Below are 15875 nucleotides of genomic sequence, written 5' to 3' on the forward strand. Positions count from 1 at the left end.
ATTTGGGCTAAACCCTGCCCTCTCTCTTTTTACTAAATCTCAGCTATTAGGCACCCATCTTTTTGCTGTGTTATGGGCCTGTGAACACCAAACCCTTGTTTTATGACTAAGGCCTACAAAACATCCCCACATGGGAAAAAATGTTAGCTTATGTCAGTCAGACAGCATCTCCTTCCTATAACATCAATACAATCAAAACTGGGTAAGAGACTGTCTTTAAGTAAAAGGATCCGAGATCAGAAGTGCAGCTGTGCTCACTACTCCCGCCTTGATCTTGCACACGTGTCATCTTCATCATATTCACCCATCAACTGCAACATATAGGTCCCAGTGTAGAGAAGAAACTGTCCAGTTATTTGTGCTGCATGGGACATCAGCTGAAGCACCTTCCTAGAAAAAGAAAAGCCATTTCTTTAAAATTAAAAAGATTACATCACTTCTTTCTCCCCACCCACACCACCCTTAGGATGAGGCAGATCTAAGAACTCTGTCATTCCTTCTCACTTCTTAAAAGCTGGCCAGTTTTGTACCTTCTTTAGGAAAAGAAATAGCTCTGTGGCCATGAACAGAAAACTATGGACATGATGGCAGAACCAGAAAACACATTTAACAAAGCAGGCTGCCACCCTGTTAGACATTTACAGGCCTCCTGCAAAGCCATCACTCCAGAGCACCACTGGAGATAACTTTACCTGGGAGCCCAGCAGCATTCCTGCAGCATGGATCCACTTTGCATTTCACCTTTAGGCCATCTACCAACACAACACTATGGGTGTCTCCAAGCTACAGGTCAAACCTGATTAGATCTGAAGCTGAGCAATCACATTACAGTGGATGCCCAAGAGCAAAACAAGTGAAGCAAAGCAAGTTAATGCTGTCCAAGCTGCAGCCTTCAGAATTCTCAGTTCACAGCTGTTCTGTTTTTTAAAGATATTATATATTTGAATGCTGATATTTATAAAATATGTGAGAATCAGTACAGGTCACAGAATCAGAGTGGCAGCAGCTGGAATGGACCAGATGGAGATCATCCAGTCCAAGCCTCCTGCTAAAGCAGGGTAACCCACAGCAGGTTGCCCAGGATCTCAATGTCCAGGTGTGTTTGGAATCCCTCCAGAGAAGGAGAATCTACAACCTCTTTGGGCAGCCTGCCCCAGAGCTCTAGCACCCTCACAGAAAAGAGGTTTTCCCTCATGTTCAGATAGAACCTCCTGTGTTCCAGTTTGTGCCTGTTGCCAGGCACCACTGAAAACAGTATGGCCCCATCCTCTTGATATCCACCCTTCAGATATTGATCAGCACTGAGAAAATGCCCTATCAGTCTTCTCCAGGCTAAACAGCCCCAGGTCTCTCAGCCTTTCCTCATCAGAGAGATGCTCCAGTCCCCTCAGCATCTTTGTAGCCTCTGCTGAACTCTCTCCAGTAGTTCCCTCTCTTGAACTGGGGAGCCAAGAACTGGACACAGTACTCCAGATGTAGCCTCACTACGGCAGAGTATAGGAGAAGAACCTGCTTCACCTTTCTGGTCAGGAGACTGCACTCCAGGAGACCATTGGTGTTCTTGGCCTCAAGAGCACATTGTTGGCTCATAGTGAACTTGTTGTTCACCAGGTCCTTCCTAGCAGAGCTGCCTCCCTGTATGTCCACCCCTAACCTGTACTGGTGTGTGGGGTTATTCCTCCCCACCTGCAGGATTCTACATTTGCTTTCACTGAACTTCATTAGGTTCCTCTCTGCCTAACTCTCCAACCTGTCCAGGTAAAAAACAAACAAACAAAAAAAAATCCATAAACTAAGATCAGGTGAGAATTAGAGGTTTAAAATATAAACTGTGGATCACCACAGGCTCACAGGGGAATAGAGATCATCATATCTGAATGGTCCTTTATGCAACCTAGTTATAGCTGTGTCTTACTTCCATTCTCCAAGAAACAGCAAGGACATCAGTACTAAGAGGTATATTCAAGGTTTATCCCACACAAGTCAAGTGGGCCTTCACAAGAGTGAAGCTGAGGCACTGGGGAAGTGGTATATAAGAACTGGAGCTATTCCAAAACTGGGAAGGGATCAGTTTATGAAGATGCAGAAACCAGACCAGCCTTCCTCTTCCGCACAAAAAAGGATGAAAGTTTTCTGAATCGCTATCTGAGAAAACATGCAGTTGTGAACACTCTGCTGCTATCCACTTCTCCTTTGAGCTCTAGCAGAAAAGGCAAAGTCTTCCTCCAAATTTTTATTTTTTCCTTTTTCTTCACTGTGATAGAAGAAGGCTTGCAGTCAAAATCCAATGCATTTAAAGAGTAGAAACCCCTGTGCTTTGAGCCTGGGAAGCCTTTCAAAAACACTGTCCCTTTATTCATGCTTCCCACAAATATGCCTTTTCAGCATGTCCTTCCCTCCACCGGATGGCATGGGCCAAGGAGCTTTACAGTTGTAAAGAAAGCTGCAGCTGGTACCAAGCTTGTGAGCAGCTGCACTGTGTCACTTGCACACAAGAGCAGTTGTCGTTTAAGCCATGGAGCAAGGTATTTGTTGAACCAGACATTTGATCCCTCAGTTGGACACTGCAGGGGAAATGCACTAATCAGACCTGGCAGGCTTCGAGCCCCTCCCATGGATGAACAACTGCTGCATTTTGAAGTCCTCTCCCTTCACACTCTGCAGGTGGGCACAGGGAGAGGGCATCAGAGTTAGCATTTGGGAATTCATTAGCAGAGGGACTACACCAAGAACCAAATATCTTCTGTCTCCAATTTCAATAGCAAGTTAAGAGAGACCATCTCATTGTTGTGTTCAGGAGCACCAAAGGTTAACTCTTCTGTCACCCCTTTCTTTGCTAGCACTTTTTCACTGCCCTGATACTGGCACTTCCCTTACAGCTCAACTTTGTAACATAACAGTGCTTCTAGAAGAACTCCACAGCTACTTCAGCTGTTTGCTAGCATCATTTTTTTCCCCACCAGCTGCCTTGCGTTGGCAGGGAGGCACAACTGTCACTTCAAACTCTCCTTAGCAGTGCAATTTCCAGTGCTAATCCTCATCTCCACAGCAGATAGCCAGAACTCAGACTTTGTTCTGGCTCAAGAGACTTGACAAACACAGGAACTGGAGGAGTGCAGCTGTTCAAGGGTAAATTTTTTGCTTTGAAGAACTCCTAACAAAGCCAGTTCTACAGGTGGGTGTAGCACAGAGCTGGATAATTACTGCAGAATGACCAGAGAAGGGTCTTATCTGCAGCTACAGCAACTGTGGCCTGAAGGATTAAGCAAAGGACCACCTAAGTAGAGTGGGAGAGGTCAGTTAGACTGGAAGACAGGGAACAAGATTAGCATTACAATGCATAGTATCTGCATTATGGGATGAGGGACTGTTTGAAGATTTCAAACTAAAGACTACATTTTGCTCAGGGGAAATGAAAACATCTCTTAGGATATATACACCCCTGTCCTGCACAGAGCAGCTCTGATCCTCAAGTCATAAAATGCAGCAACATACTGTGTTTCAACCACATTTTGAAAGGTCAGGTTGAGAAATTCAGGGCTGCAGCTTCAACAGCTGTCAAAGTATGGCACCCCTGTGAAGGCATCTGAACTAGAAGTTTCCTTCACACAGCTGGTTTTGACAAGGCACAGACCTTCACCGCACTATTGAAAGCAGTGGTTGAAACGGGTATTATTTTGCACCCTGTAAGGCATCATTTCCTAACCACCAGATCTCCTAAACTCACAACCCACCACAGCTTAGTCCTGCAGGAGACAGTGGTCCTTTTAATGCTCCTTTAGTTTGCTTAGACACCAACTGGCTTAAAAATAGTGACATCAGAGCATTACACAGATGGCAAGTTCACATTAAGACAACAGTGTCATATTTCTTCCATTTTACTCTGCCTGTGTCGCTCAGGTGCTGTATTTGGCAGATGAGCATTGCAAAATCTGAGGAAGCTTTACCATAGAATGCTTTGGGTAGGAAGGGACCTTTAAAGGTCACCCAGTCCAACCCCCTTGCAGTGAGCAGGGACATCTTCAACTAGATCAGGTTGCTCAGAGCCCCATCCAACCCAACCTGGAATGTTTCCAGGCATGGGGCATCTACCACCTCTCTGGGAAACCTGGGCCAGTGTTTCATCACCCTCAATGTTAAAAATGTCTTCCTTCTATGTAGTCTAAATCTCTCTCTTATGGTTTAAACCCAGCACCCCTTGTTCTGTCACAACGGGCCCTGCTAAAAAGACTGTTCCCATCTTTCTTATAGGCCCCCTTTAAGTAGTAAAAAGCCACAACATTGTCTCCCCAAAGTCTTCTCTTCTCCAGGCTGAACAACTCCAACTCTCTCAGCCTGCCATCACAGCAGGTTTCAGACCTCTGATAATCTTTTGTGGCCTCCTCTGAAGCCACTTCAACAAATTCATGTCCTTGTACTGAGGACTCCAGAGCTGGACCCAGCACTGCAGGTGGCTTCTCAGCAGAGCTGAGCAGAGGGGCCCTCCCTTGACTGACCACTAAGACCTCTGCCATTAGATCTCATTTGAAGTCCCCCTTCGAAGAGCCTGATGCATCTTCCTCAGCTTGCATTCTTCAAGCAAATCGAAGAACTCTGGGAAAATTCTCTCATGAAGAACAAAGAGACTTTAACTACACCCTTGCTGGCAAGATTTTTGCCTTGGGCAAGAACTTAAGATTCCATTAAGTCAGATTTCTACAAGTCAGCTGTCCACCTTGCAAAGGAAGATTCATCACATTGGCCACTATGTAAGAATTAATACAAACACTAAGTTTACAAGCAGACTTGCTTCACAGAACCAATGAGCAAGCAATTTCACCTCAACACAAAGACCTGATCCGTAACAGAAACAGACTTACCGCAGTACACTTTTTGCTCCCATACATTTGATGTCATATGAGACAGAGTAGATCTCATAGAAGGTCGCCTTGATGTTTAAGCAGCCAATAAAATCCTTTGGGTTCAGCTTGTACAGATCAAATGTGATGTTAGCTACTCCCATTTTCTTCTTGCGTTTCACAGTGGCAACTCCATTTCTTGTCTAATTTGAAAAGAGGGAGGGAGACAGTTTGGGCCATGAGGCATTAGCACAGAAAAAACCCAGTCTGTAGTTTATGGAACATTGTTCAAGTCCTGAGCCAGTTTCTGAAGCTGTTCCAGACAGACACAGAAGTTCTACTGTGACACAGAACCTCCTGAATATTTCTTGCCTGTAATACAGCTTCTTCTTCAGAGTATACAGAAGCCACAGGGGAGAGAACCACTACTGGTTAGGCCTAGGGTTTAATCATATAATTTTTTTTTGTTGGAAGGGACCTTTAAAGGTCCCCTAGTCCAACTGCCCTGCAGTCTGACAAGATCATCAACTAGACCAGGTTGCTCAGAACCCTGTCCAACCCTATCTGGAATATTTTCAGGGATAGGACATCAACCACCTCTCAGGGTAACCTGGGCCAGTCTTTCACCACCCTCAGCATGAAAAAAAGGTCTTTCTTGTATCTAGTCTAAATCTTCCTTCTTTTAGTTTAAATCTATCACCCCTTGTCCTGTCACAACAGGCCCTGCTAAAAAGGTCTGTCTCCATCTTTCTTTACGGCCCCTTTAAGTATTGAAAGGCCACAAGGAGGTCTCCCCAAAGCCTTCTCCTCTCCAAGCTGAACAACGCTCTAAGCCTGTCCTCACAGCAGAAGTGTCTCAGCCCTCATCATTTTTGTGGTCTCCTCTAAACCTGCTCCAATAGGTGTATGTCCTTCCTGTTCTGACGACACCAGATCTGGACCCAGCACTGCAGGCACAGTCTCACCACAGTGGAGCAGAGGGGCAGAACCCCTTCCCTTGACCTGCCACCCATGCTGCTTTGGATGTAGCCCAGGATGAGGTCAATATTGAGTTTAAGACAAAAAGCTAAGGAGGAACAACATGGAAAGTCATCTTTCACCTTAGATACAGCCTCCTTTATGGAAAGCAGCCCTCTTCAGGGCTGATAGTGATGCTTGCAGGATCGCTAGCTTCAAGAAAATGAAACAAAACAAAACCTCCCAAGAAACAAGCAGAGAACAGCACAGAAGACCCAGATTTACAGAGCCATCTAGGGGACACCCAGCTCAACACATCCCGCTCAAGGCTGATCACAGCTGCCAAGCTGCTTTATGCATGCGAAATGAAGCAATGAAGTTGTGCAAGACTGGGCCTTTCTGCACTCAGTGCCATAAGTCTGCCCAAGTCAAACATGGGATATCATTAGCCAGCAATTTTATGCCTATTTTACTTCGGTAGCCTCTGAGCTGGAGCAACCAGGGTCCCTGCCAACAATGGTCTGGACATGTACAAGTAGTTGGTATGCTTGGTAGCAGATCTCCTCCCTGCCACATTAGCACCCAGAATATTTGGATGAAGCATGACAGAGCTTGTGCCATGATGATCTATGAAGCTGTGGCAGTCCTTCTGTTGTCATCCTGAAAAAGGGCAGCATCCAAACTCTTTCTGCTGCAGTGCCAAACAGGACATATGGTAGTGGGGAAAGGAGCTGGATACTGAATTGATATGATTGCATGTAGACTAAGATTAGATTTTGATGTTTGGAAGATTAAACATGGGCATTTTTCTAACCTTCACTAAACTAGTACTGCATTCACAAGGCAAAACTTATTTTACATTGCTAAATTTGGGCATTTTTCCCCTCTCAAAGCTAACGTTTAAAGACGTATTTTTAACTTCATGCAGTTGAAGTCCTAACTTTCTTTGTCACAAAAAGCCTGAAGACAAAGTTGTTTCTGAGGCTTTCTAGAAGCAGAGGACTTGCCCTGTAATTCTTTTCAGTTGTTGTGTTTCATTTCAATTCTTGGCAGATCTATGGCCAAGTAAGGGACAAAATCCAAATTAAATTAATTTGCCATCCAGGAAGGCTCAACATCAAGGAGCTGATACCTTGCCTTCTTTACAGAAGTTTTCTTCCTTTTCTCCTCTCCTTCTAACAATTCTAGCAGTCATAGACTTTCTTCCATCCAATTCTATTTAAATGAGATGTAGCCAGAACTTACTTGGGTCCATTTCTCTCCTTTTTCTAGAACCATGAAGTGTGTATTATCATCCAAGGACTTGAAGAACTCTTCTGTGTCCACAACTGTGCCATCTTCCTCCAAAACCAAAGTAATTATTCCAGCAGATATAAGGAAGGCATCTAAAGTCTGAAAAATAAACCAGTAGATGTTAGCATTCAGAAGAGGGCCCATCGTTTCACATCAAGACTTGTTTATCTGACATGCTCCCAAACTTCACTAAAAATTATTTTTAGAAGAACAAGAGTCTGTGGATCGCCCTTCTGGGATACTATACTTCACTAAGTTTTATCCAGAGTGGGAATGTTTGCTGTACCTTGCTGATGAGCTCTTGCAGACTGCTTGCAACAATTCCTTTCCGGCTGCTTCGGGAGGCATTGGACACACGGAAAGGTCGCCCTGCAGGCATGAGAGGAGGGAACAGGGTCTGTTTTGTTACTGCTCCCACAGATGCTCCCATGGACACCAAAGATCTAAGACAAATAAAAATTCAGCACAGTTATAAAAATAGTTACACCAAGTACTGTGAGAAGGAGAAGGATTGTGGAGTTCAGTGACATAGGTACATTATGCAGGTTGTTACAGAATCACAGAACATTAAGGGTTGGAAGGGACCTCACATGATTATCCAGTCCAACCCCACTGCCATGGCAGGATCACCTAGAGTAGGTCACACAGGAACATGTCCAGGTGGGTTTTGAATGTCTCCAGAGAAGGAGATGCCACAACCTCTCTGGGTAGTTCCAGTGCTCTGTCACCTTCACAATGAAAAAGTTTTTCCTTATGTTCATGTAGAGCCTCCTATACTCCAGCTTGCACCCACTGCCCCTTGTCCTATCATTGGACATCTCTGAGAATAGCCTGACTTGGTCCTCCTGACTCTCGCCCTTCACATACTTATAAACATGAACGAAGTCACCTCTCAGTCCTCCTCTCCAAGCTGAGGAGCTGCAGCTCCCTCAGCCTTTCCTCATAAGGGAGATGTTCCATTCCCTTTACCATCTTTGTGGCTCTGTGTTTGACTTTTGCAAGTAGTTCCCTGAGGTCCTTCGTGAACCGAGTGGCCCAGAACTGGACACAATATTCCAGATGCAGCCTCACCAGAACAGAATAGAGGGGGAGGAGAGCCCCTCTTGACCTACTAACCACAGGTCATACTAGACTTCTGGAGCTTGCTTTCAAAACTAAATACTACAAAGCCCTAAATATATGTCTCTGAACTTTGTCTTACCAGTGACATCTGAAAACACTTCCAAAAGGAAAAAAACATTTCAAGAAGACATGGGCCACTTCTAGCTCAGCTGATGTCAAGGTCACTATTACTGTGAGGGTGACAGGTTTTAACACTGAATTGGAAAGGCAGCAGCTCCTACTGCACTTGGCCACTTGGATGATTCTCTTTAACTGCAAGATAAACAGCCAATGAGATAACACACAAAGCTCCTTTCAACTAGTTAGATATGATCTTGCTTTAGTAGACTGAACATATCCATATTCAAGAGATGTAGCATCAGAATGCAAGGAGGAGCTTTTTGATATAGAATCATAGAATACCAGGTTGGAAAGGACCTCAAGGATCATCTGGTCCAACCTTTCTTGACAAAAGCACAGTCTGGACAAGATGCCCCAGAACCCTGTCCAGCTGAAGCATCTAGTTATGCTTGACTTCCAAACAGCCAAGGAACCTTGTAAACAGTACCTGCAGTCTACAAAACTTCGTCTATTTTTCAAAAATAACAGAGTAAGACTTGTTTGTGCCCCAGTGTACCAAAAGAAGCCAAATTAAATCAAAAACTACATTAATGCACAGTGGTGGAGCAGGCTGCCAGAGAGGTTGGAAGAATTCAAACACTTTTAGAAAGAGGTTTTAAATTTTTCTGGGCAATCACATGTTTTAATAGTGACTGCTGAGGTTGTGTTAGGTAAACTGAGTGCATAACACTGCTAACTGGCAACTCCCACAGCCCTGCTCCTACCTACACCCAGTGACAGCTTTTTGCTGCCAAGTTACATTGATTAATTCAATAGTCAGCTTGCCAAACATCACCCTCTGCATGACACCTGAAAAGGACTGCTCTCTAACAAGTCTTTTAAGGGGAGACAATACTTTGTCTCTTACATTCCTGGACTTAACCCTCTATATAGCCTTTGCTCCTTAAGACTGAGTTGCACGGGAGTTGGAAAAGGATGCATCCCTGTTTTGTTCTCCTATATAGATGTCAAAGGTCAGTTTTGCATAGGAAAACCTGTTCTCAAACACTTCCACAGCAAGAGAAGGAGTGAACTGGCAGCCTCTTTCTGCAGCCAGAGTGAATACAGGAATTCCTAAAACAATGGTATAATGTTACTCAACTAATGTCACAGTCATGCCTTCTGTACAAGCCCACACTGACCAAGGAGAATATCTTTTCCAAACCTCTTACCTGTTCTTTAAGCCTTTTTTTTTTTTTTGGATGCACATGAAGTCATTTTTGTGACTGGTCAGTTTCATCAATTAATGTATTTTCTGTTCTCACTCTGAATTGCTCATCTACAAGGCTTTGGGCTAGGGCCTTTCCTCTGTACACCACATTTTACCTTCCTCAAATGCTCCTCAGCACTGTTGGAGCTTTTATTTCTTTTTTAAAGGGCAGAAGATGTTCAGCACCTGTATTCTATCTCAAGCTAATACCTTCTTGGTAGTGCTGTTCAAACTCTATGTCCCTGGCTTTCAGCAGTTTGTATATATGCACAAGGCTGTAAGAAATCTCATTCTTCCTGAAACAAAGCTGGTGAGAATGAGCAGTCAGCATGTTTTTCAGGAGACAGGCACTGTTTCAAATTAGAGAACTAGTATGCACTTTCCTTCTGGAGAAGTGTTGAGACCAGGGAGAACAAGGTGACAGTAGCACTGACACAGGCATTGAAGCTCCACAGAAGGGAAGCATGCCAGGATAGGGTGTTTGTTAATCTCTTCACTAAATTAATCACCCCACTGGGCTGTGGGCATTTCCCATTCTGAATCACTTAAGTCTTTTCCTGAGATATGAAGCTTGCTTCTCTGCCTCTGGGCAGGCACCCTTAGGGCACCCTAACAAAAGGAAGTGCAACACTCAGGGTTCAAGAGACACTTTCAGAGGTAGTTACATCCCATTCCCTCTCATGCATGTGAACACCAACATGTAGAATAGTTACTTGAATGGTATGTACCAGCGGTATGTACTGCCAAGATCTTCCTTTTGCAAGGACTGAAAATACCAGTCCTGTTGAAGAGTTTTCTTTCCCGCTACTTAAGCCAGGCTGTCACTCATAAAAGACAAAGCATCAGGAAAAAAGCCAAAACATACATCATGATACAGAAGGAAGACTGCTGGGGACATAGCTCATGGGCAGGACATGAGCTACAGGAGTTCACCTCAAGCATTAATTAGCACAGACAGCTATACAAGCTGTATTTTGCAGCTCTGAGCAGAAGTTTCTTCTGGATTTGAGATCAATCACCTCATACTGCTGCCTAGTTCTAGCAGATGCAAAAAGTTAGAGGAAAAAAAAAAACCAAAAGATTAATAAACCATGACTTTCATTAGGTCCACCAGACAGTCACTTAGCAGGAATCCAGAGAGTTAAACAACACTGATGCCATTACACCCACATTTCAGTAAAAGCAGTCAGTATCACGTTTGAACTATATCTGCTTAGAAGCAGTGAGTCTGGGCTCCAGTTATTAAGAAGTACTAGGAAACAAAAACCAGTATGATTTAAAAAAAGGCCAGACAAGAGTGTGGATTTTCCCATTTCTGGTTGTACTTGCTGAAAACTTGGATTTTCTTTGTTTCCCCTGAAACAAAGGCCACAGACTCAAATAGGCCAGCCTATATACAGGGCTCCTAGAAGGATTTCTTTTTTGCTGCAACTGTCCTCAAAAACCAGACAAACCTGATGCAGGGAATTCCCCTACTAGATTTGAGTTACCAAAAATAATTTCCTACTAAAAGCTGTTCAGACTAAGTCAGGAAGCAAACAGTGGAGGGGAAAGGAACATACTAAGGCACGGTTATCTTTATTAGAAAGTTGAGTGACATATTAGTTATAGATAGCTCCACTACTGTTTCATTAAAGTTGAAAAGATCAAGTCCTAGCTCTTCCCTAAAGGCGACGGTGATCTTGTATCAGGAAATATAAAAATATAAATGAATGATCTTCAAACTCTAGCATCTTGGCCAGCTTGTTTTGTATAACTAAAACCTGCTAGAGAGGGACCTATGGATACTGCTCCAGGCATTCACTATAGTGTCAAGGCTGGTGGGATAGATGAATTTATTTTTTTTTAGGAAAATATGGGATTTAAAAGCCTGCCTTGAGCCCTGGACACATATTTCATTCTATCTTTGTTTGCAATATGCCTCAAATGTTTGTCTAAGAACGTGGTGCAACAGTCTTCAGTCTCACTCAGAAAAATCAACATTGCACAACACAAGTGGCTTCAGAACATGGCATGGTTTGTTTTTTTAAGTCAGAGTTCACAGACAAATGACAATGACAGTAACAGCAATAGCAATAAAATAAAAAAAACAAGTCAGCAATTAGTCAGGAGACTGAGATCAGTCAGATTAGAGATCTGGTTTCCCTGATAAAACATGAACTGCAGAGGTATCAGAACAACATCTAGAAGTAGATGCCTTTCTGAGTGGAGCACCTTTACAGATGTGGTTAGCACACCTGAAATGTGAACAGAGGCCAAGAATCATGGTTGTGTTGTCAAGGAGTACAGCAGCTCCTTACATCAAGGCTCCACACCACACACATAAGCTCTTTGCATGCATGACAGCGGCCTTGCTAATGCCGAGTGGCAAACAACATCCCAGCCATTACTCCTCAAGGAGGAGTTATAACTGCAAAGCTCCTGCTAACACTTCCCTCAGAAGCACTTAATATGAGGCTCAAAAGGCCATGACAGCAGGCCTGCTTCATTCTCCCACCTCACAGCCATCAGATTTAAGCTCCTTCTCCCTGCACCCGCTGTGACTAGCCCCCACACAATGCCTAGAGAGTGCCCTTTGCTCCTGAAGACCCAGAGCTGACAAATGGAGTTATTCAGACTTGGCTCCTCTCGAGCATCCTCCAGGAGCTAGCCTGCCAAGATCACAAAATGGTTTGGGTTTGAAGGAACCTTTAAAAGTCATCTTGTCCAACACCCCTGCACCAAGCAAGGGCATCTTCAAATAAAGCCAGTTGCTCAAAGCCCACTCCACCCTGACCTGGAATGTTTCCAGGTATGGGGCTTCTACCACCTGTCTGGGCAACCTGGACCAGGGTTTCACAACCTTCAAGGGAAACAATTTCTAGTTTGGATCTCTCCTCTTTTAACTTTAAACCATCACCCCTTGTCCTGCCACTACACTTCCAGATTAAGGCCCTCCCCATCCTTCTTATTGGCCCCATTAAGTACTGAAAGGCTGCTGTAAGGTCTCTCCGTGGCCGCCTCATCTCCAGGCTGAACAACCCCAACTTTCTCAGCTTGTCCTGACAGCGGCGGGGTTCCAGCCCTCGAGTCATTTCTGTGACCTCCTGTAGACCCGCTCCAACAGGTCTCTCCCGTGCTGAGTGGGGTAAGCTGGCGGCTGCCCTGGGAGGGATGAAGGAGGGGGTTTCCCTGCACTCACCGCACCAGCGAGCCCACGTAGTCCCTCGCCACCTCCATGGTCGAAGCCAGCCACCGGGACAGCGCCGACGGGGACACTGCCGATCGCGACGTTTAAGCGGCGGTGGTGGGGCCCCTCCCCGCGGCGGGGCGGCCCCTCCGCGCACAGCCCTGGCCCTGCCCCTGCCCCTGCCCCTTCCCCTTCCCCCGCGCTGGCCTCGGAATCCGAGCTGGAGAAGAGGCGAGCGAGGTGCTGGTATATAGCCGGCTGCGAGCAGCGTTAAACCTCAGCCAGGGGTAAAGCTTGTCCGGCGGGAATGTGGTACCGGGTGTCTAACAGTGCACGGATGGAGGAATATTTCTGCAGGTGCCTTTTGCCTGATGATTTACCTGGGAAGAGGAGCAAGAGGGACCTCGTTTAGCGTGTATCCGACATGTAGACCACGTATGAACTGGTTATAGCTAGTATAGCAACAGTAGAAGCCAATCTCAGCATTAGGGCAAATTAACAGATTAAGTGTCTCAGCTTCTGCTTTTAGAGCCTGTGAATAAGCTTACAGCGCAGATTAATGTGTACAGGAGCTTCAGTGGGGGGGTTTGCTGGCATCCCCACGGGCAAGGGGAGTAGCGACTTCTGGTTACAGGTACAAGGCAGCTTTTCCTTTTTATGTACATAAATGCAGTATTCGTTGGTTCTGAAAGCAGATTCTCTTTCTTATCGCTGATAAGCAGGGAAGAGAGGCAGGAGCCTCAGGACCTGGCCCTCAAACAGCATCCTGACCTAGGACCAGTGCCTGCAGCAGGAAACCCTGTCACTGCTCATCAGAGAAAGACTCCAGAGGCTCTTCCCACCAGCACTCTAGGTTACTCCCGGGGTCAGGAATTGTTTGCCTGGATTTTTTTTTTCTTTTCCTGAACCAGCCTGCTTAGGCCAGGAAGAGCTGCTCACCGTATTTCTTTGTGGGATTTCTATGCTTTAGTGGTGACCTGGCAGTGCTGGGTTAACAGTGGGACTCAACTGATCTTAAAAGGCTTTTCCAGCCTTAAAGATTCTCTGTTTCTTTACTTTCCAGGATTCTTTAGCAGGCCGGCTGCTAGGTGTCTTCAGCCCTTATCGGCTATTAAAAGGCAAACAACCAACCTTTTGTTTAAGGGCAAATGGTTTTCTTGGATGGCACCTCTTTCCAGCCTGGTGGAACAAACACCTCTCCTCAGAGCAAGGCTTAGACAAACACACTTCCCACTGGGAAACGAGCCCTGAATTTATCTCTTTCTCCTCATGCTACTTCGGGCTTGCATGTGTGTGTGTGGGGGTCAGTCTCCTACGTTGACCCTTTCTGCAACACTTAGTTTTGTTACAGTTCCGGGATTTGTCCCTGACAATATGTTGTGGAGAGTGGGAAATTAGGAAAAGTAACTAGTTCTCTGAGCACTGGATTCCAAATAGTTTGTTTTCCCTGGATTTGTGGCAGCTGTGGGCCAGAGCTCCACTGCAAAGTGAAATATTTGTAAAGGAATTGTTACCAAGTGTTTCTCTATGGTCAAACTTACGTATATACTGCAGCTTTTCATGCTCTGGAGGGAGAAAAAAGGGAAGAAGGAGAAAATGTTTTGTCAGGTGGTGTGGCTCTTCCTGTCTGCATGTGGAAGAGAAGGGAGAGTTCCCCTTAGAAACCATATCAAAAATAACTTTAAAGATTTTTCTGATCAGGCTGGGGCACAAATATATGGAGGAGGTGGAAATTTTGGTCTTGCAGAAGTAGCTTTCCTCCAGTCATGTGCCTCTTACCAGAGGTCTCTGCAGAGACATCCAACAAGTGTAGCCAATGCCAAGCAACCCCTCCAAGGTGGCATACCTGGTGCAAGGCCTGCCAGAGCTCTAAGACAGGGACTGTGTTTTGCAAGGACATGGCTCCTCCAGTGTCATTAGTGCTTCAACTTGCATGGCAGTTGTCATAACTAATACAAATGCAGCTGTTGACTTAAGAGTAACAGGAAAAACGTGTCCATCTGAAGTCTGTCCTGATCTCCAAGTAGAGGAAGGTATTACCTGTAGTTTCACAAGCTAGTCCTTTATTTATGAGCAAGCAGCAGTAAAGCCATCAGATGTGTAAAATCACTGATCCAGAAGTTGAGCACCTTTGCAACGAAGCATCTTTGCACACCAGCAAGATAATGTACAGATGAGATGTGTGCAGAACCTAGTAAGGAAGAGTATAGACCAGTAGTATGAGCCAAATTTGTCAGGACAAGGCAAAAAATAAGATCACAGTATCTCAATATAACATTCAGTATAAGGACAGTAGTTGTAAGAAACAGAATCACCCCCCACCCCGTTTTACAGGGAGTGAAAAAGAACCATAGGCTGAGATGAGGATGTCAGAATACTTAGCAACATTTTGCTTCAGTCATCACTGAAAACATTAATCATGCAGGGGACAAAGTACATGGCTAATGTTGAAGGGAGTGAACAGTGGAGGTGGAGTTAAATGAGCAACTGTGTTAATCCCTCTTACTAAATTACGGTTTTAACTGTCAGTTAAAACTGCTGAGGTGCAGTGACTGACTCCATCAGACATGTTACTTGTCCTCTGCAGTTCAAGTTAAACAGGTTTGCTCAAGTCACTTCTCACAGGGGTCATATTGCTATGAAAAGAAGTCTGCACATGGCGTGTTTAAAAGGGAGGAGAAAGCATCTGAAGTAGTTTTGTGTGCAACCTCACACTGGTGAGCATGCACTATCAGGAACAATTCTATAATTCTAAATCAGAAGATTTGGTTTAGATGTGAGTCACAGGCTTCCATGATTTTAGGGAACTCCTTAAAGAGGAATGGAATAAAATTTTCTTTATCCTTTAGGGGTTTGACCTGTAGGAAAGGAGAATTAGTCCATTAGGAACCATTTCAGCTCAAAGGTGACTGGTAGCTGCTGGGATCAGTTGCCTGATGAAGATGTGAACTCATTTAGGCAAAGACATTGTTTTGGCCAGTGTTCAAATGACACAAAGGACAAATCAGGACACCAAGGATCAATCTGGACATTCCTTCTGTTTCTCAAAGCTCCAACAAATTACATGAGTGAGATTAAAGCAGAATCAAGTGTTTCTGCACCTTGCCTCCCTTGACCTAAGAGGAGAGTGCAAGAAGTGAACAGATGTACTTGCAGCAGCATTATCAGTGAAGGTAACAGATTACAA

At 44.8% G+C, this 15875-nt stretch overlaps 1 protein-coding gene across 1 annotated transcript; it reads right to left on the minus strand.

Moving 5' to 3' along the window:
- Window positions 1–257: 257 nt before the first annotated feature.
- Window positions 258–12738, minus strand: CIDEA (cell death inducing DFFA like effector a). Its single transcript, XM_054381812.1, has 5 exons — window positions 12701–12738; window positions 7375–7531; window positions 7041–7187; window positions 4860–5041; window positions 258–390 (listed from the first exon to the last, which is right to left on the minus strand). The coding sequence occupies exons 1-5, from the start codon at window positions 12736–12738 to the stop codon at window positions 258–260; spliced, it is 657 nt and encodes a 218-aa protein (XP_054237787.1).
- Window positions 12739–15875: the final 3137 nt, after the last annotated feature.

This window comes from Indicator indicator, chromosome 6 (genome assembly GCF_027791375.1).
Source record: "Indicator indicator isolate 239-I01 chromosome 6, UM_Iind_1.1, whole genome shotgun sequence".
Classification (NCBI taxonomy): domain Eukaryota; kingdom Metazoa; phylum Chordata; class Aves; order Piciformes; family Indicatoridae; genus Indicator; species Indicator indicator.

Bases quoted from the DNA above. Each gene is read 5' to 3' on its own strand.
- CIDEA (XM_054381812.1), bottom strand. From the start codon at position 12,738: ATGGAGGTGGCGAGGGACTACGTGGGCTCGCTGGTGCG. The intron at 7,532-12,700 runs GTGAGTGCAGGG...TATTTGTCTTAG, and splicing joins TACGTGGGCTCGCTGGTGCG to ATCTTTGGTGTCCATGGGAG. The intron at 5,042-7,040 runs GTAAGTTCTGGC...TTTTCAAATTAG, and splicing joins AAGGAGAGAAATGGACCCAA to ACAAGAAATGGAGTTGCCAC.